The sequence below is a fragment of the Diplotaxodon limnothrissa genome, linkage group LG2 (genome assembly GCF_057381915.1).
Source record: "Diplotaxodon limnothrissa isolate DT_005_m linkage group LG2, D_limnothrissa_male_GT1.1, whole genome shotgun sequence".
NCBI lineage: Eukaryota > Metazoa > Chordata > Actinopteri > Cichliformes > Cichlidae > Diplotaxodon > Diplotaxodon limnothrissa.
This window is the reverse complement of record NC_140597.1, coordinates 27120725-27142336: the sequence shown is the minus strand read 5'-3', so window position 1 is coordinate 27142336 and position 21612 is coordinate 27120725. Positions and strand designations below refer to the sequence as shown.

General features: G+C 39.8%; 1 protein-coding gene across 1 annotated transcript in view; it reads left to right on the top strand.

Moving 5' to 3' along the window:
- Positions 1 to 21612, top strand: part of ctnna1 (catenin (cadherin-associated protein), alpha 1) — an 81140-nt gene continuing 59528 nt past the window's right edge. The window contains exons 1-6 of the mRNA XM_085361780.1: positions 1 to 326; positions 1823 to 1940; positions 2181 to 2376; positions 13515 to 13681; positions 14044 to 14163; positions 16240 to 16509. Coding sequence (XP_085217906.1) covers positions 1836 to 1940; positions 2181 to 2376; positions 13515 to 13681; positions 14044 to 14163; positions 16240 to 16509 — 858 coding nt within the window. The 5' untranslated portion in view covers positions 1 to 326; positions 1823 to 1835. The remainder of the gene's footprint in view (positions 327 to 1822; positions 1941 to 2180; positions 2377 to 13514; positions 13682 to 14043; positions 14164 to 16239; positions 16510 to 21612) is intronic.

Genomic DNA, 21612 nt, shown 5'->3' with positions numbered 1-21612 from the left:
CCTCCCTTCCCCGCTGCCTGGAAGTTCAGGAACTTGGTCACCGCCCAGCGCCCCCTCCTCCTTTTACCTCATCTATTGTTGGGCAATACGTTACGCCATCGAAATTCTCTTAACCGAAACTTTTCAGCTGACTTGCTGGAGCTCTTGTGATACTTTTCTGTATAGCCGTCGAGCGGAGGGAGTGTTTATCGTGAGTGAGCGGCGCAGTTAAACTAAGTCCGTGGGGCGAGGAAACGGGAGGAGAACTTTTGACGCAAGGAATTCCGTAATTCCCATTCCTCCATTTTGAACTTTTAAACTTCACTTTGTCTAGCGGACTGTTGTCGGTGAGTATATAACGAGTCTTTCTTACTTTACATACAATGAATACTTAAACAAAATGAGTGGACTAGTTGTTTGGGCCGTCGGTAAAGTTTCTCGCAGAAAGCAGGCTAACAGTTGTTTGTCGCTTAGCATTAGCTTTAGCTCATCGCTGTGTTTGGAGAGCTCCGTGTTACAGCAGGCAACCTGCATTACGCTAAGCTAAGCTGGTTACCTGTTACCTGTAGCCTGCTGTTAATAAAGTATTGAAAATGACTTGAGGTGGACAGTTATTGGCTGTTAAATGTGTACACGAGTATCTTCTGCTTTGTATATTCTCGCTTAACGCTTTTTGACGGGGTAAAACCGACGTTTGTTTAGGTAGTTTTTGCAACAGGTGGAAGTTGAGCTAATGTTAGCACACCAGGTGATTGACCCACCCTAGTGCTTCTCAGCAAGTGTTAACATGTTTCTGTTTTGTTACGTAATTTTTCCTGTTTGGATACATTATATACACTTCTTGGTACCTACACATGGCTTAGTTTGACAGTTTTAAACCGTTAATATTATTATTTTTTGCCTAAGTCGCGTACATAAACCCCCCCAAACCTGCTAGACGGTTTCGATTTAATTTGCAGAGATTTGTAGATATCACTTTGCGACATGTACCACGCCCATACAGAGCAGTCGAACGCAGTTTCTCCCACGCTGGCCCAGATTAACCTTCGTCTCATGACTAGCATTTTAATGTTGCTTTCAGTGGAAATGCGTCATGTTGTCTGGACAAACAGACGTCTTCCTCAAACAACCTTTACAGAATTTTTTTTTTTTTTTTTTTTCCCCAATACACTTTTTCTTTCAATACAACATTATCAGTTTCACTGCGTGTTAACTCATGGGTAGAAACTCTGTGTATATTAGAAAGAAGAAAAGTGGTTAATAATACAGTAGAACTGAAAATAGCTCTAATATATAACGATTCACTATAAAATTAGAAAGCCATGGTTGCCATGTTCCCCTCTTAATATTTTTGTACTTTTGTTGGTAATGTAGGCTAATAGCTAGTGTTGTAATTCCTCACATAATACAGCTGACCAACTTTTCAGTTGAAGCCTCTCAGCCCTCGGGCCATCCTGATTATCCCTGCCCCTCCATGTTTGATAGCTAATCAATGGAGTCACAGCCACTGCCTGAAAAGAGAAATTGAAATTGGGCCACTGTGTTGCTGTGCTCTGCCGTTGGCATTCATTCTGAAAGCAATGGAGCACTGCTGGCTCTAACAAGGACTTTAATAATTTCTTTAATGCACCGAGTTCTAGACACTAGTCTGATAATCTGACAGAAATCTTGATTTGTGAAGAGAAATTATAACTTTTAAGTCATTCAGGGAAGCAAATATTGAGTAATCAAAGGACAGAGATGTCCATTTTTTTCTGTAGTCTACATTTTCTGCTTCAGAAGAATTAATTTGTCATTTGTTTTTGTTTTTTGTTTTATTTTATTTATTTTTTTTGAAACCCAGTAAACTAGACATCATGACTAGCAACACCGCACCAAACATCAACTTTAAATGGGACCCGAAGAGCCTGGAGATCCGTACTCTGGCAGTAGAAAGGCTACTGGAGCCTCTGGTCACACAGGTAATACAACAAGTATTAGTATTATTAAAATGAGGCACCTTACACATCTTATTTCACAAAACAGCAAAGTGAAAAAATGTGGTGTTTTTTTCCCCCCTGTGGTTCATTCTTGCATTTCACCATTTTAGAACTGTTATTTTGCCTTACTATGTCATATGTTGTTTGTTTTGTTTTTTTTAGACTTATCACAATTTATTAACTGTAGGCAGGTATATAATATCCTAATAATCTCTGCCATAGGTCACCACTTTGGTAAACACCAGCAATAAAGGCCCATCTAACAAGAGGAAGGGACGCTCTAAGAAGGCCCATGTTTTGGCTGCATCAGTGGAGACTGCTACCGAGAACTTCCTTGAAAAAGGCGAAAAGATTGCAAAGGAAAGTCAGTTCCTCAAGGATGAGCTGACTGCTGCTGTGGAAGATGTCCGCAAGCAAGGTATATTGAAAATACGAATTGCAGCAGTGTGGCTTCATGCTTGTACAGAGTGCCTCTTAAGATAGGACGGATGAAAAATAAACCATAATCTATGTATACATCATCTACTCCAGCAAAAATCCTTGAAATAAGAATATGGTTTGAGTCTGATAGATTTCTTTTAGAAATGGGTTTTTCAATGAGGCCATTAATAGACTTTCAGTTTAAGCATGCACATGGTTCAGATTCATTTCATGCTAGATGGTGTCATTCCCGTACCTTCTGTGGGGATCAAATTTAACCACTTTTCCCAGAGAAGCCTGCGTGTTCTCTTAGCGCAGTGTTAGGATACTCCCCAGTTATCTGAACTTGAGAATCAACCTCACCATATTCAGTGTTGTATTTTCTGTGCTTCCTCCCGTTTCTTGTCCTTTGTTTTTGTTATAGAAGGATACCAAGATGTGGTTATATTATAGAGGTTTGCATAACATCAAATCAGTATTATTTTACTTGTTTCTTAATGTTCAGAACTTATTTTTGGGTAGTGTGTGGGGTATTCTTGGCTTTTAAAAATCCTTACTGAGCAGTCTACTATAAACTATGTAGTACTCACACGAAGAACTAAATTCCAATTTAAATCTTGTGTTTGCCAGAAATCATAAAATGTATACAAATTAGGGTGTAACATGTAATTGCACGTTCTGTACTGATTGCCAAATATCAACAGTTGTGAAAAAAAAAAAGAGGTTTTGTATGATAGAAAATTTAGAAGATTTATGTTATGGTTAGCATCAAAAAGATTGATGCCGATTTACAGTTTTATTATATTTCTTCTAACATTGGAGTGATATCACACACACTATCTGGGCCCTACATTATTGTGCTCATCTCTGCGGAACTGGGGTTTTATGATTAGCACAGTGGGTTGAGGAAGGTTTCTGTACCCGTTAACAGCCCACTGTTAGAACCGAGACAGGGCACAAGTTTGCACCTACACCTGGATCTGCGTACAAGTCTGTAAGGTTTATTTGTACCCAAAGTTGGCGGTATTCAAGATTTTTCCTGGCTCAGAATAGGTCTTTGGATTTGACTCTGTATACAAGTCTGATTGATTCACATAGCCAAAGAGTGTGTTAGCAGCCTTAACAGAGGTCAATACACTTCCTGTGGTTTGGACTGTTTTGATAAACAAAATGCATTTTAGCTTGGAAAAACTTCAAAATCACAGCCCTGATCATTTTCCTTTTATCTAAGGCCAAAACGTTTTTTTTTTTGTTACAGAATAAACCCTGATATTGCAGATAACGTCAAAAGTGATCCGTGGAGGCTTGTGTTGGTGGAGAGGTCTGTTATTCTGTGTAATTAGTCATCTTACTGGGGTGATTAGTGGTATACAAACTCATATGGCAGAAGTGACACATGAGCTGTGCACTGTTGTTCCCGCTTTTTAATCAGAATGCTTCCCTTCTTAGTTGTTGCCACGGAGACCAGAGAAGGAAAAAAAGTTTGCAGATGTCACCAGTGATGTCAAATTTATTTAAATGGCTATATCCACCTGCCTGGTGGGAGGCCTCCCACGCACAGTCCATTTCAAATTCAATTTCATGACTTCCTCAAGTCTCAAGACAGGAATCCACCATAAAAATCACCAGCCAATGCAATTACAATTTGTCTTGCGATAGCAGGTTCCATCATCTTAACAACCACACAGCAAGTCTCATTGACTCTCTCTTTTTCCGTATATCATATCCGTCTTTTGACACGCTAGGAGACCATTGAGACCAAGGAGCTATGACTGGAGGGTGGCTGTTATCACCTTCTGAAGTGACATCTTTGTAGCTCTGTCCTTTTTTCTTTTTTTTTTTTCTTCTTTTTTTTTCCTCTGCCCCCCTTCCCCTTGATGCCCAGTGAGTTAGATGTCCCCTGCTCAAGCTCAGCTCTGAGTATTTGGGAGGTAGAAGACATGTTGCTAGATAGCCTGTGCTGTGCTCAGTGCCCAGGAATGTTACTGTAGTTATGGTAAGCTGTCACTGGGCTGGAATTCAGTGACTGTTAGCTGGTGCCTAGGCCTGGCTGTCAGCTATGCCATGCTGCTCAGTGGAGCGTGCCTAGACTGATAATATAGCCATTGAGTAGGGTAAAACCACCCTGGATTCAGAAAGCATTTTCTACCCAGCTGTGGATTACCAGCTGTTTAAAAGGAAACACAAAGAAATCACTGACATAATAATAAATAAAAACTCTGTATATATTGCATGTTCAAGTGGTTGTTGCAGCAATTATGCCCTCTTTTCCCTTTTAAAGACTTTTTGTTTACTCAGTCCTTTCTGTCTGCTCTTGTCCTTGTTCCATCTCTGTTGCCCTTCCCTCTGTGTCTTTGTTGTCCTGCTGTTTTGGAGCCTTACTGTGTGATATACATTTTAATCATTTCATCATGCACTTGGTGGGCCGCAGGTGAGCATTAAACAGATGGAAGTTTATTAAAGGAGCACTGATCACTATCTGTCCCCTGAAAATGGCCTTATTGATTTTGTTCAGGGGGGAGTAACATCCTAAGGGTGTAGCAGACTGTGTTTGAGGTTTGTGTTGTCGATCATTTGCACAAACTGCTTTCGCTCTGTCAGACTAAAATGGGCAGAATCTGCGCGAATGGTGTGTTATGCCTTTAGTGGTGCAACTTTTAGTTAAGTAAACAATGCTTCACTGAAGTAGGAAGAAAAACTCCAAATGTGCATTTTAAAAATACCTTCATTACTGTAAAGTTACAAGAGAAATGGTTGATTTTGTTAAATTTAATTAAAAAGTTATTATTGGTAGCAAGTAGTGTCTCAGTAAATGTCCCAGGAAACATTAACATCTTTGTGTTAATCTGAGGTTTCAATAATTTCTTTAACTAGGGATGGGTATCGTTTAGGTTTTATCCGATACTGGTGCCAAACTGGTACTTTTGAAACGGTGCCGGTGCTTAAACGGTGCTCAAACCGGTGCTTAAAGAATGGAGAACACAAAATTGATCCAAAAACCTCATGTTCAGCTGGGTTTGTGTGGTTTTATTTTTTTGTAAAAAGAAAAAAATGTTAACCTTTTCTGCAGCTATGGGGCATATATGATATCACTCTTGGCTGGAAGCAGTGCTTAATCAATGGGGGAAAAAACACAAACTTTGTCCAAAAACCTCTCATGTTTAACTGTTTTCCACTTTTTCTTTGGTCATTTTAGCCTTTTTGGCCAGGGCGAAGGGAGCATCTGCCATCAAACAAGAAGACAGCTGCATGTAACTACAACGGTGTTTGCTAGTTCACCTTACATGCATTAATGTAATAACGTGGTTAGCCTACTCAACGTAAATTACACACGGACAGCATTAAGCTACTCACACAGAGAAGAACGGCTGCTGCTGCCATCATCATCCGTCATCTTTTCTGCCACACTGGCAGGGCTAGGGGCCAGGACTCTCCTCTTCGTGTTTTTGGGGGATGTTGCTAACTCCGGGTTCGATAACAGGCAACCCACCCGCAGTAGATGCGCTCGGTGTGAGGTCTCGCAGCAAGCTATCAAATACGGCGCATTTTTCAGCTTTTAAAAAAAACGCTATGCGTCGCCAGGTGTTTCATCGGATTTGAGGTTTTACCTCCTTTGCACAGTATCACTTTAAAGCACTTGTTGCAGGCTGCTGAGTTTGCAAATTTTGCTGTGAAGTACAGCCAGACTTTTGACTGCTTGGCCTTGGGCATTTTTAATCTGTAGCTCTGCTCTAAAAGAACGTATGTACCTGGACCTGCCTACTATCCTCGGAAACGTAAAATGATTGGCTAGAATTCAAAGTGTATGACATCTCAGGGAGAAAAAAAAAAGCACCGAAATAAAGCACCGAAATGTGCGCTGCTTTTCAGTCTGGTTACTACCGTTTATGTCAGAACCGGATACCAGTACCCATCCCTATTTATGACTCACTTTTCTTAGGTATTTGTAGTATTGCTCTATTTTAGATCTGCAGGGATTATTTAATGAATCTTTTGGACTGTTGGTGGTATATTGGAGACTGAGTTATTGTAACTGTAGATTTGTTTTGAAGCCAGTTGATGATATGACAGTTGCTGCTAAAGCCACAGCCACTTCTGGCTCACAGATGGTCACAGCAGTGTTGTCCGTTGAGATACACGCGCCTTTGAATGACTGAAGCTTTCTACATTTGCCACATACAGTAAAAAATGTATCATTTCTGGGAGGAAGTCTATTTGCTTGTCTGTTTGACGTTGTAGTGTTTATATAAACTTTTTAAAACTGGTTCTCTGAACAAACCACAAAGCAGTATTTTGGCAGCGTGGATCTAGTGTGAACACAGCAGCCAAGCTGCTTTGCTTCCAACGTTCTATCTTCCTTTACAAGCTAGAAGGGACACGTTGGATCCCAAAGTGTTAAATCTGTCCATTTCTGCTTATTTGTTTGTTAATTTCTTTGAACAGTGAAATTTTAGAAGACGGTGAGTAAAATTAGTCATTTTAACTGCCTTTATGTTTCTGTCAAAATGGAAATTTAACATGAAATTTTGACAGTTTGGGGGAAGATGCCTTTTAAAAAAAATTTTTCTTGGTTTATTCATTAGGTTTAATTCAAGCAGGATTTTGTCCTAGAATTGTTTTTTTTGTTAAACAATCACTTGTATAGTAAAATGTGTGACAGTGTAATAATGGCCTTTATTTACATTTTGTGTAAATAATTTGAAAGCTTCCATGCAATAACGTACACCACAGTATAGATACTGTTCAGAACTAGTCAGTTAGTTCCAGAATGCATCAGGCAAGCTAGGAAAATGGCTTCTGTGTTAGCACTTCTATATTTCACTGCGCCCCCCCCCCAAAAAAAAAAAAAAAAAATAAAAAATAGATCTGCTATCTAAATAATCAGGTTGAGATATGTGAAGTGTTTGGCAAGATCCTAATAACTGAAGGTAAACATTAACAGCTAAATTAATTTTCATTCATCTTTATTCCACATCACACTGGCCAAAGAAAATTATTCATTCTGCTTGTCATATCTCCTCTCCAGTTTCTATAAAGCTGCACCACATGCTAGAAAGGTAGACACAACAGGTTTTCTCTCTTTTCTTTTTGTGGCTGCGCATTTCTGGGGCAACGATGGTGGTTTTACGGTCTTTTTCAGAGTTTGAGGTTAAATTTGTCTCCACTGAAGTAAACTACTGATTTCCTGCTTTGTTCATGACTACAGAATTTATTTATGTGCCCAGTCAACTGTGCAAACCCATCCAATGTAGAACAAAGCATGGTGCTGGACAGAGCAGACACCGAGCCTTTTGTTGTGGTTTTGACCTCCCTTTTTTTTTTGTGTGTGTGTGTGTGTGTGTGTGTGTGTGTATCCATGTATAACCAGAAACGCTGACAAATGCCTATATCTCAGATGAAGATTTCAAAAACAAAATGTGTTCAGTCATTGGTCACTCCCTGTAGGCGGCAACTACTATTAATGATTTTGTTTTTACTCTTCTTTTTTTGTCTTTTAATGAACCACAAAAAAGTGATTCATTGCACTGAAAAGCATTTTTTTTTGGAAAATATTTTTATTGAAAAAAGAAAACAGTACTTGCAGTTACCGAAATACAATCAACCTAAGTAAATAAACTTAATATATATGAAAAAAAACAACCCCCCCCCCCCCCCCCCCCCCCCCCCCCCCCCAGTCCCACACAGATCAACACAACCATCAAACATATTAGAGGAATATAACAGTAACAGAAGTAGATTTAAACAGACAACACCTCTAGACTAGCAAAATAAGAGCATAATGGGTTGCCACTTGTGAAAAAATTTGGCTGTGCAACCTCTCAACGTATATTTCATTTTTTCAAGTTTAAAAAAAAAAAACATCTTTAAGCCACCGGGGAAATGGTAAGCAACCGGGAAATAGTAGGATACTTAACAGACTTCCAATGCAACAATATTAGACGTCTCGCTAATAGGCATGTGAAGGCTATAATATCCTCTTGTGTGGAATCAAGTGTAAGTGAGCGAACAGGAATCCCAAATACAGCAATCGGAGGACAAGGATGAAGAGTTACCCCAAGAACAGTTGACATAATAGCAAAATCCCCTGTCCAGAAACCTTGTAGCTCAGGACACAGAAAAAACATGTGGCTAAGGTGACAAGGAGAACCATGGCATTTATCACATTTATTTTCCACTTCTGGATACAATTCAGAAAGTCTAGACTTAAAGAAATGCACCCTGTGTATGACCTTAAATTGAATGAGTCCAAGACGAGCACAGGACGTGGAAGATCGTACCCTCGCTATAGCCTGTTCCCAAGACTCCTCATGTATTCGAATTCCTAGTTCTCCTTCCCATGTACACTTAAGCTTAACATTAGAGTGGTTGCTAAAAGACAGAATAGCATCATAGTTTCGAAATGGTTCCTCTGTGATGAGGAATAAATGATAACGTAGTTTCCCACTGCTGTTCTGGAGGTAAAGACGGGAAATTTGGGAAACACTTGGCAACAAAATTTCGAATTTGAAAATAGCGAAACAAATGGGTAATAGGGAGATTATAACGAGAAGACAAGTTGGGAAAACTATCGAAAACACCATCCACATATAAATGTTTGACCTGTTTTATACCCTTGTCACACCACACTGAGAATGTCGAGTCCAAAAGTGAAGGGGGAAACAAATGGTTGTCGCTTAGAGGACCCGAGGAAGACGGCATTACAAAATTAAAGTGATGTCTAAACTGAAACTAGATTTTGAGTGTGTTAAGAACCACCTGATTATCAGTGTACAGAGGGTTTTACGGGTAAAGAGGAATAGAGCAAAGCCGGTAAAGAAGAGCCCTTACGTGACGATAGCTCCAATTTACACCACGAGGAACCAGAAGATTTTAGCCAGTAGCAAAGTTTATGGATTTGAGCGGCCCAGTAGTAGGCTAAAAAATTAGGTAATGCAAGTCCTCCACTAAATCTGCATCGCTGCAGCAAAGTTTTAGAGACCCTAGGTGGCTTCCCTCCCCAAATGAAAGAACAAATAATCTTGTCCAGTGAAACAAAAAAATGTTTTGGCAAAAATAAGGGAATTGACTGAAATAAAAAATTTTGGTAAGATGTTCATTTTAACAACATTAATCTTACCGATTAAAGAAAGGGGGAGATTACCTCATCTTTGAATATCAGATGTGATCCTTGATATAAGAGGAGACAAATTTGCTGATTTAGGGCCAGCTAAAGAGCGAGTCACGTTAATCCCTAAGTACTTAAACCCAGATGGACTGAGACGAAAGGTTAGATCGGACTGTTGAAGTTGACGTGCTGCCGTATTAACAGGAAAACACTCACTTTTCCCCAAATTTAATTTATAACCTGAAAACGAACGGAAGTTCTCCAGAATACTTAAAACAGCAGGGATGGAGCATGCAGGGTCAGTCATATATAATAACAAGTCATCCGCATACAATGATACTTTATGTGTAATTCCATTACGGATGATTCCCCTGAATACAGAAGAAGATCTCAGTGTAATAGACAGAGGCTCGATGGCAATGGCAAAAAGAGTAAGGGAGACAAGGGGCAACCAGGCGAGGAGGCCTGACGTCGTAACTGATGTGCCAACAAGCGACTAGCCTTGTAACCATATTCGTAATATGAGCCACGACTGCGTAGTAATAAGTGCTCAGCCTCTTTGGTTGACATAAGATCAAATTCTGCTTGCAAATCAAGGCGCTGCTTCAGTAATTCTGGAGAAGGGTTCAGTGTATAACTTTGATCAAGGTTACTAATTGCAGCTATAAGTTCTTTAAGCCTGGCATTAATCTTTTTATTAGCACGGACAGAGTAAGAAATAATTTGACCTCTCAGGTAGCATTTAAGTCTCCCATAGCAGAGAATATGAAACAGAATCATCCTGATTGAAGGACAAGAACTCCTCAATAGAGCTTGAAATTCACAAAATTCTTTATCCACCAGAAGGAGAGAGCTAAATCTCCAAAGTGGAGGACTACGTTTATGGGTAGAAAGCTGAACATCCAATAGCAGAGGAGAATGATCAGATATTACAATACCAGAATAGTCAGAAGAATTAACACATGAATTAAGAGTTCTGTCGATGGAAAAAAAAATCAATCCTGGAATAAGACTGGTGGACCTGAGAGAAAAACGTCTGTGAAGATTCTCAGTCATCCAGGTCATCGTAGTCAAAGGAGCTTGCAAAGAAAAGTGTCTGGACTTCTTTAAGTTGCTTGAAGACGTTTCACCTCTCATCCGAGAAGCTTCTTCAGTTCTAAGGTCAAATGGTGGAGAGTCCCAGATATAAACCTAGTGGGAGTGACCCCCCACAGAGGGACAAAAGGACCCCCTGATGATCCTCTAATCCCCTGAGCCAAGGTGTGAAACTGGGCGTGGGTCCAAATCAGCCAGAGTTTCGGGTGAGTTCATTGTGAAACCTGGCCCCACCTTATCATGCGAATTCCTGAGATCAGATGGCCCAGGATGTGAGTGGGCGTTAAGGCGTCTGGGAAGGGATCTCAAAACTGGATTATAGATGGCAGAGAGTTGGTGTCGTAAACCACCGCCTCTGTTCAAAGATGGTCGCTCACAGTGGACATAGATGGCTTCTTTCACTCCTCTTTCAAACCATCTGTCCTCTCTGTCCAAAATGTGAACATTGGCATCCTCGAAAGAGTGTCCTTTATCCTTAAGATGCAGATGGACTGCTGAGTCTTGTCCTGTGGAGGTGGCTCTTCTGTGTTGTGCCATGCGCTTGTGAAGTGGCTGTTTGGTCTCTCCAATGTAGAGGTCTGGGCATTCCTCGCTGCACTGTACAGCATACGCCACATTGTTAAGTCTGTGTTTTGGCGTTTTGTCTTTCGAGTGAACCAGTTTTTGTGTGAGCGTGTTGCTGGGTCTGAAATACACTGGGATGTCGTGCTTGGAGAAAACTCTCCTGAGTTTTTCCTGATACACCGGCTACATAGGGGATGACAATGTTGTTGCGTCTGTCTTTCTTATCCTCCCTCGCTGGTGTCTGATCTTCTTTTCTGTGCCTCTTTGCTGACTTTTAGAACGCCCATTTAGGATAGCCGCATGTTTTAAGTGCTTCCTTTACATGCGTGTGTTCCTTTTTCCCTTCAGGCTTAGAGGGAACATGTTCTGCCCGGTGGTGTAGGGTCCTAATTACTCCAAGTTTGTGTTCCAGAGGGTGATGGGAGTTGAACAGGAGGTACTGGTCCGTGTGTGACAGACCAGTACCTCCATTGGCAGCTTTATCGATCGCCAGCTGCGTCTTCACCGCCTGCAGGTCGAACTTAATGGTAGACAAAGCATCACCAAGAGTATCCTGAAGTTCCTTTTTAAAGATGTCGGCGATATCTTTCCTCAGTGAAGCCAGCAACTCGACCTTGAGAGCCTCAATATCAGGATTAGCTTGACATGTGGGGGGGGGGCTTTGCAGGAGACGACGGCTCACTCGAGGGTGTGGTCGCGGTTTGCAAACTAGGCCTCAGTTGTGTTTGAATAGTACTGCGGGTTTTAACATTTTTTTTTTTTTGCTGCCATTTTACGCCGGCCCGAGTAAAACTTCTCAACAAGACAATCCACAAACCAAAACAGGACTGGAAATATGGCCAAAACGCGCGAATAAATAACAATTTAATCAAAATTGGCGCGAGCTCCCAGACTCTCTTCCTACTCCATCAAAGCTCAACTGGAAGTCCCACTGAAAAGCATTTTATGCAGATTTTGTGATACATGGCTTGCTGTGTACGAATGTGTGTCTCATATCTCTAAATCACTGCCTTCATGAGGCATGTGCCAGGTAGAGCTGGGCAAGTAATCAGATTTTCATCTTGGTTGTCATATGGGCTTCTGGCATTTTATGAAAACAAAATAATTGGTATACAGTGGTTATTCTTCTGTTTTCATTTTTGCTATGCTGTCTGTAACGGCGGATATGTAAAGCTAGCTCATATTCACGTAATATAAAGTTTGTGCTTTTATTTTGGTAACGAATGGTTCTAGCTACAGTCGACAGGGGAACAAGGTTTGTAATGTATATGATTTAATTTGAGCAATCTGAAATGCATAATATGTATTATATAGTTTAATAAAAAACGTTAGACCAGCGTAATGAGCGATTAAGATGGTGTTACATGAATAATATGGTAATTGTTTGTTTGTCTAGCTCTTACATTGGTTCGTTGTCTGATACACGGCAAGGAATAATAAAGGTCATTCAACAACCATCAGTTCTGGCCTTCTCAGTTCGACTGGATGCTACACTGTCCTTGTTTTAAACACAGTGGTGCACTTTTTTTCCCCCTTCCTAAAAGGTTCAGCTCATCTGCTGACTAAAGGAGAACCTTCGGTCAACAGTATCCATTTAGAGGAAGCAGAACTCGGGACATTTATGTAGTTCAATCCTTGGAAGGATTATCAGTTGTCTACAGCTGTCTTTTCTCTGGATTGCTCAGGGTCTCTCGCCTAGTCTGCTTGCAGTAGCAGATGACAGTTGGCTGTTGGCTTCGTCTCTCTGTCATTCACCGTATGGTTGTTGTGCAAGTCTCACGGGGCTCACTAGTCCGCTGCTTTCTGTGGCTCCCTTTGCACCCTTTTGCACCTGCAGACATTCTGCAGTAAATACAGGCCGGTAGAGACTTGGCAGTTGCCCATGCGAGACAGACTTTATAATCACTAGTCAGGGCCTTACTCCTCACTGGATGAGCTGCTGTTGTCCATTTCATTTTTAAAAAAATATTTTTGTCATGTAACTTTACAATTCTCAATAGAATTATATTTAAAAGTATCTACATTTTAAGCACAAATATAAATAAATAAAATAAAATATTGTCCCAAATAATACTCACTATTTTTCCCATAATAAATGTGATATCAATGTTAACAGCTCAGTAGCATGTTTTCTTTTATTTATTTTTCTTTTTGTTACTGTGAAAGATGTGAAAACTCTTTCCCAGTCACAGATGCCTGGGGGTTCAGAAAGAAAAGGTCATAATGGTTTAAAATGGTTGCTTTTGGACAAATGCTTGTAAAAATGTTTTGAACAGGTTTCTCATGTAAGGTTTCTGTTTAAATCTTGGATATGGAGCTGATTTTTTTTTTTTTTTTTTTTTTTTTTTTGTGCTTTGTTTCTCTACCTGAAGGTGAGTCAATGCGTCAGGCCTCTGGAGAATTTGCAGAAGACCCCTGTTCATCTATGAAGAGAGGCAATATGGTTCGTGCAGCCAGGGCCCTCCTGTCAGCAGTTACGCACTTGTTGGTGCTGGCAGACATGTCTGATGTCTACAAACTTCTCGTGCAACTTAAACTGGTGAGATGTTGAATTCTCATGCATAACATACATTGATAATTCTAATTAAAGTGTCACTAACAATGAAGTGAATGCAGAGTTGGTAGAATCAGTTTGATTTAATATTTCTATTTGTCAGTAATTGCCTCAACCTCTTCATTCAAGTGCAAATTGAAATCTTGCATTCTCTCAAACTTTTGGGAACAGCTTGATGTCTTAATTGATCAATCCTAACTCATACTTGAATTTTAAAAGCAAGCATAGACATTACTAATCTAAGTTAACACTTAATGTTGTGCAAACTGCTAATTCAGTCAAGTACTGCTTGTGTTTCAATTACTGTCTTCAGTATTGCAGCAACTCTTTCTATCTGTGTGGCTCAGGTGGAGGACAGTCTGGCCAAAGTGCGCAACGCAGGTACAGAACAGGATTTGGGAATCCAATACAAGGCCTTGAAACCAGAAGTGGACAAGCTGAATGCCATGGCTGCCAAGAGACAGCAGGTAATTGAAAAAAGTGATAGACAGGAGCAGAGTTACAGAATCTGTATTATAGCTTGAACACGGTTGGAAATTTTTTGAGTGACTTCAGTACTTGTAACCAAAAACGTGCTCCAAACAGCACAGTGACAAGTGACTATAAAAGTCTTGAGTGAGAAAGAAACATGTCCCAAAATTTACATTAAATTCAGCCTTCTAATTAGTATACAAGTATCGGAGTGATTTGTGTTTTTAAAATGATTATAGCTGGGCTATATAGCTATATATGATTATAATGGGCTTTTTTTTTTTTTTTTATAAATCGGTTACTAGCTTGTCTCCAAAATCAAAACTTTAGATTTTAGCATCAATAAAATGATGCTAAAATCTACACAAATATTGTACACTCCCAAATCATTCATCCATCAATTTTATTCCACTAAAGCTGGGCAGACACTGATTTTTTATTTTATTTTTTTTTTCCTTTTTTTTTTTTTTCCAGTCGCGCGATTGAGCTCCTGCTCAAACTGTACGATTGACTCGCAGGGGTTAGAAGTTCATAGGTCATGATGCAGGGTCTCACACTATACGACCCGATGCTCTGATGCGACCCGAGTGCTCACACTGTGCCTCCATAAAATGAAGGTTATAACAGAAATTCTGTCGCTCGTTCTCCCTCTCTGTCTTTCACTCACACAGACACGCACACCACCATCATCAACTTTGTTAAATTGCTAATGAAAAACATTGATCAGGCAGCTGTGATTGAGCAGCAGTGTAGATCCAACTATTTTCACGGTTGTTGTGGTCGTGATAATTTTGTGAGGCCACATCGAAAAGGCTCGGATGAGCTTGCCATAGTTCTACAAGTTGTACCTCCATCGCTTGTTTCCAGATCACACGCTGCACTGCCGTGCTGCACCGTCTTTTTCGCTGACATTTGTGTTTGCGCGTGCGCAGTGTGAGAAACTGCGGTGACACCCTCACGACCAAGCGAATGATGATCGGGAGCTGGTTGTGAGGTGTCAATCGCTTCTCGTTACCCCAGGTATACTACACGATGCATGACGCACGATGAAGGCCAAAATCGGGCCGATCGCCAAAACGGTCGAACGACTCAAAAATCGGCTCAAAATGGGCCAAAAATCGCACAGTGTCTGCCCAGCATTACTCAGTTCAGAGTCACTAGAGTCTATTCCAGCTGTCATAGGGCTGTGAATATAATATAAAAGTGAAACCTTGTTTGCAATTGAAAATGAAGGTCAAACAGACCAAAATGTCAATTGCCCTCCGACATTTATTATCTTAAGCTACTTAGCACATCATACTATAACATTTTTTTATTTTTTTTTTTATTTAATGGTGTAATGTGTTGAAACTTTCTTTTGGACATTTATGTGACTTTGCTGATGGAGATGGAGGAGAGGAAGTGGGTTGTGACCTTTTGCCAATGTCCCAGCGTGCTGGAATTTGAATAGTGGACTCACTGCTTTGGGAATTGGTGATCAGTAGTATGTTCTCCTTCTTGGCCATCGAGTCATCTAACTGATAATAGTTTTGAGAGAAAATTACTTTTTTAACTACAACATTTGGGTGTGGATGGAAATGTTTAACAAAAGTGAAATCAGGAAGTAATAGGGCTTAATTGCAAACGAGTAGTAGAGATAAAAGCCTTGGGAGTAGTCCAGTTGGAGCTGAAGTAGTTGGTGTATGTAAGCTAGTTGTTGTTTTTTTTTTTCCGTTGTAAATGTATAATAAATCTACAATGGGGTAGTGATCGCTATCTCCTCTCCTCCTCCTGTGAATCTGTAACTAGAGTACAATGCTATGGTCTGAATAGTGATGTATTAAATCGCAAAGGCACTTTATATTGACCTGATTATGACTGTATTTTCTGCAAGGGACGGAAAAAAATCTGGGTCATCTACAATAAACTGCTACACTTGGTGTCTTTGTAAGGGCATGACAAGTCCATTTTGAATATAAAGTATATTACCACACTACCTCCCATAGCTGTTCCTCCTCAAAGTTGAACATTTTTATCATTTTTTTCTGATCTTTTTTTTTTTTTTTAATTTTTTTAATTCTTCTTAATTCTAGGAACTAAAGGACGTTCAGCACAAGGACCAAATGGCTGCTGCCCGTGGGGTGCTACAGAGGAACATCCCATTGCTGTACACAGCATCCCGTGCCTGCCTGCAGCATCCTGACGTGGCAGCATACAAGGCCAACCGTGACCTGATCTACAAGCAGCTGCAGTCTGCAGTGTCCGGCATCTCCAATGCTGCCCAGGCCACTCCCACCGGAGATTCAGCACTCAGTCAGTCAGGAGGGGGTGGAGAGCTTGCCGATGCCCTCAACAATTTTGATGTAAGTCAAATGAGTGGCTTACAAGTCACAACCTGACTTGTCACACTTCCAGGTATCTGCTTAATCTAGAAAAGCATGACATTTAAAATGACATTTTTCCTAAGTCTAACAACAAAGGCCTGACTAGGACGAAACATTAGACTTGGGTCAGAATGCTAGTATATAGAGCTAACCAAACTGACTCATGAAATGACGAAAACCCCCCAAAGTTAGTGAGGTACATGGACAAACTTGGGACATGGCTTTAAGGCACATGCTTGACTCACTACTACTCCATTCTTTGAAGGACATAGATTAGTCCGTCTTTATGAACGCATCATAAGGAGGGGGGCGGAGAGGGGGTGGAGATATAGCCTCAAAGCTGTATCACAACATTCAATGGAAATGTGCTAAATTTCTGACGATATATGACATAAATAATAAAATAAATAAAATAAATCAGTTATTGCAGTTTGCAGGCATCAACATGTAGAGCAAAGAAAATAAAGGTCATCTTCTGTCCTTTTCCAATGAGCTACTGTCACTGATGACGCACTGCCTAATCTGAAGTGCGTATTTATTGAAACAAGTTGCCAACAGCAACATTACAGTGCAGAGGTAGTGACACAGCATCAGTCAAATTTAACCACGAAAGTAAAAGTATAACTGCCATATGCTTTTAAAAATGACTAAAGTAACATGAGTCTTAGAGCTTCACATTATTGTCGCATAAAATGGAAAAGTTTTTTGTTTTTTTTTTACCTGTGATGAGGATGTGTGATGGGTCAGGTTTTACAAAATGTATTGCTTAAGAAAAATGAACTTGAAAGGTATATAAAACGTGTGATAATGTACTCATAATATTTATAGGAAACAACATCAGGATAACAGCTGGAAAACACAAAGCTAATCAACTTAATGCAGCCTGGGGTGATAAATGCAGAGAAGATTAACCTGATTTCTCTTCCATTGCCACTTATTCTGTCACACTTGCAAAGTAACTTATTGTTTACAAGAGATTTTTCATGTTAAGATAAAGTCCAAAGACATTCAACAAATCCACGAGACAAATTAAGCTCCACAGAAGTACAGGTTTCTGTTGTGTCCTCTTTTGCTCAATGAATTATTCATCTTGTATTGGTTATTAAGTCATTTCGCAAGTAGCAGTGTCTTGATGTGTTGCTCATACTGAGACACTGTGTATTCGTGTGATTGATGCAATTCGCATGCTCATGTTTTATTAGCCAGTGGCTGTATGATGCATTGTTTAATTACTCATAGTTATTGCAGACCATGGTATTTCTGCTGGTTGACATGGGAGGTTTGGGAGTTGCTTGCACAGTTATTCCCGGCCTAGAATGTGACCCGTGGGAAGGGTGACTGCGCGTAAGCAAGATCTGCATGCAAAGGTAATGAGTCTGTGTTGCCATTAGTAAAAGAAAGCAGTGCTTTTTCCTCAGTAAATGAAACTCGAGTTAACTGAATTTGCTAAACAAAATTTGTTTTCTAAAAATTATTTGGTAATGGCCAAAGCACCTATTTATTTCATCTAGAGCTGGGAGATACTTATTTGTATCTCTCTGAAATTAGTAGTCAATTTGACAGTTAAAAGATTTGTACCAACAAAGATGGACATCTTTGGTTAAACAACCTTTTTTTGATTTATTTTACTTTTAATGTATAACACCAGTTAATTGTTGTTTCTGAGATCTTATGCCATGCACCAGGCTGCAGTGTCCCCCTTGTGCACTTTCTCTCAGGGGAGATGTAAACGAGAAACCTGAAAGACAGACATGTGAACCAGCATGTTTCAGAACTTTGATATAGAAAATGAATGGCTCTATGTAGGGTGTAATCTGGTGTGGTTGTTAGTGGAGAAATGTGAACCTACACTAACGTGTGGGGAAAAGAAGGCGCCTGCTAATGTCAACCACACTCTGCAGGCTAATAATCAGGTTTTTATTTATTTAGCTTTTTGTGCGTGTGTGCAATCTTATGTGTGATGTGATACATTTTGTATTTTAGTGAAGAATTGGTTTCGGAAGGCCCTTAAGTGGTTTTGTTACAGTTTTTAGTCTTTTTGCTGTTTATTTATCTTGTTTTGGGTCCTATAACTAGCGAATTGGTCACAGGCAGTTGCTAACGCTACTAGGTAACCCTCTAATGTATTTACTTCACCCTCATATGTCAGCACTACCCTTCACTCCTGTTGAAGGGTAGTTGTTTGAAATACTCACCTGAAAGTTGAGAGAAATAACTCAGGATCTACTCACTTGGTTGTTAATGCTTATTTCGCCTGCCATGACTGTAGGCCGCCAAAATTCAGCGGCATTCTATTCCCTGATTTCTATATTGCTGCTAGTGTCTTGATGTATTAGATGACCCCTGGACAAAACCATTAAAGGCTTTCAAATTTTGTCACGGTTAGGGTGCCTGAGAATTCCAATGTTTAAAGGATTTGTTGCTTTTCTTTTTTGGAGGTGGTGGACTCAATAAGCCAAAAGGCAAGATGCTCTCCGTTTGATTCAGTACCCGCTAGAATAGGAGAAAAAAACAAAACGCTTGACTAAAACTATACTTAAGGTAGTACATGTGTTATGTAAGACCGTCTTCTTTGAGTGTCCTTCATCAACTAAGCATTACTTCTCAAAGTAGTCCCACTTGGGAATATAACACAATGCCGTTTGTGCATTGAACAAATGTGTATTTTTAGGGCAAGGGTAGGCTGATGGCTGAAAGAAAAGAGTTTGATGATATCATAGTTGGCTTGCGTCAAGCCCTTTTTTTTGTGTTTAAAATATTTTTTTTCACTCTAGAATAAAAAGATCATTAGTATGAAAGCTTTTCTGCCTAACGGCATCATTTCTGAGTGATTAATCAATATTGATCAGGTGACAAAAAAAAGCCCTTGTATCTGTTGCATCAGTGATTATTTTACAGGTAATTACACACACTCTAAATAAACTGGAATGCAGGCCTTTTCCAGAATACCTAGTTGTGGTGCCCACTTTCAAGTGCAAGGCAAAATTAGCAAATGAGTCAACCCCCGCCATCTCTCTCCCTCTCTTTTTTTTCCTCCTCCATGTCTCTCTCGTGTGCCTGTTGCCATGGTGATATGACACGCAAGCAGAGGAGGTCAGATGAGACATAACGGAGGGGGGCTGGAGGTGGCAGTGATAGAGGGCGGGCTGCCTAATAAACCACGATTGTAACAGCTGAATTGTTGAATATTTTTCAGCAATAGGGCATCTGCAGCAGTATTGCAGAGTTCATTTCTTCCCGAGTAAGTTGGCTGTCTTAGACTGTCACAAACGTTGTATTGATACCTTAACCCTCCGCAGTCACCACCAGCAGCCTTTCTCAGCAGATTTACCCGTGTGAAGTGAAACGTTTAAGTTGGCTCCCTTGTCCTACAGATATATGGAAAAAAGTGTGGGTTGCTGGAGCACCTCTTAGACTGAGATGAGCAATAAATACTACCCAACTAATACTTGAAAGAAAAGAAAGTTGTACAGTTGCATGGAAAAGTATGGAGACCCCTGAAGAATATCTGATTTAATTAAAAAGAAAATATATATATTTTTTGTTTGTCTTTTTTGCGCTGGAAGTATCGATGGTGTCCTGTTTTTGGTTACTTCTTGAGTTCAGTCCTTCATCAATATTTACAGTGTTAATATTGTAAACCTTCTTGACTTTGGTTGAGAGGCAAGTGACATTGTTGAGGGCAGCAGTGTTTCAAAAATTGAACTATTTATAACAAAGAACGCTGTGAGCACAGTGAGGAGGGGAAAAAGAAATCCCTATGCTGACGGCCTTTTTGCACTAAGGACTTTGTAAGTGCTGACGTTCATTGGACTTGTATAGAAAATATATACTGAGACGGCAAAAAAATACAGCCTGTGGAAATTGGTCTATAGGCACATATCACAGCAGTTTTTGTTTTCCTTCTTCTTTGTCAAGGAACTTTCTTTGCCACACCCTTTTCTGAGATATTTTTGGGCAAGCAGGGCACATGCCTAAAACAGCTGGAAACTGTTTTTCAACTGCTGTTTGATTTAAAAAAAAAAAAAAAACCAAAAAACAAAAACTTGAAACCTTACTTGAACATAATCAAGCTTAAATTAAGAAAAACGAGCAGTGCCTAAACAAAATTAACTGGAGGAGCATTTAAACTATGATGAAAGTGATTTCTTCCAGGATGACTATGCTCCCTTCAGTAATGCACAAATGGTTGCTGCATGGTTTGAACTTGAAAGGAGAGAAAATACTCAAAACAAGGCACCTTGCAGCAGTTCTCAAGCTTACTAAGGTTTAAGTTGTCACCATGTGTTCGGGTTCATCTGCTACTGTATTCAATTCTTTAGCTAATAAATTAATGGGGTTCTCAATCACAAACTCTACTGTTACTGTTTTTATTACACTAGAAACAACATTTGGGTTACATTTTGTAACTTGGTTTTCCCATGAAGAACCTGCAAAAGGTATATCCGCCCCAGGGTCAAACTGTACAGTGGAGGCTCAGCCTGTTTTAAATGCCTTAAATTACACCATTTAAACCATTTTCCTTGCCAGGGCCTTATTTTCTTAAATTCTTTATCCCTAAATTAATTTTGTGTTTATTTTTTTATATATAAGCCATTTTATTTTTCTGTGTGGGAACCTAATGGCTTTTTAGCAGAGTGTGTTAACTATGTGAAGTGTGGCCTTTTCTGAGAATTTATTTTCTTCACCATTTGTGGTAGGACCATTTTAAACCAGGACATGTTGCTTTGGGGAGAGAGAAAGAGAATGTATATTAGACTTTATCATTATTACCTGCTTAACTTGAAGCAGTGTATTTAAATTGACAGCAAAAGTTACTTTCACTTTGTCCCGGATAATCAATTAACCCTGAAGATTTGTTTTACAATTTCTGAAGTTTAATACAGGGTTTTGCCTTTAGTGGCTTTAACGTTACCTTTGATACTGCTGCCCTTCCACCACAACAAAAATAAACCATCTTTGAGTTTGAGAGACAATGCAGGAGGGTGGACTGTCAGTGAAGAAAAAACCCCCAAAAACTTAGCCATGCTTTCATGGACTACAGACCATTTTACAAATAACTGCCCGTTGCCAAAAATCTTA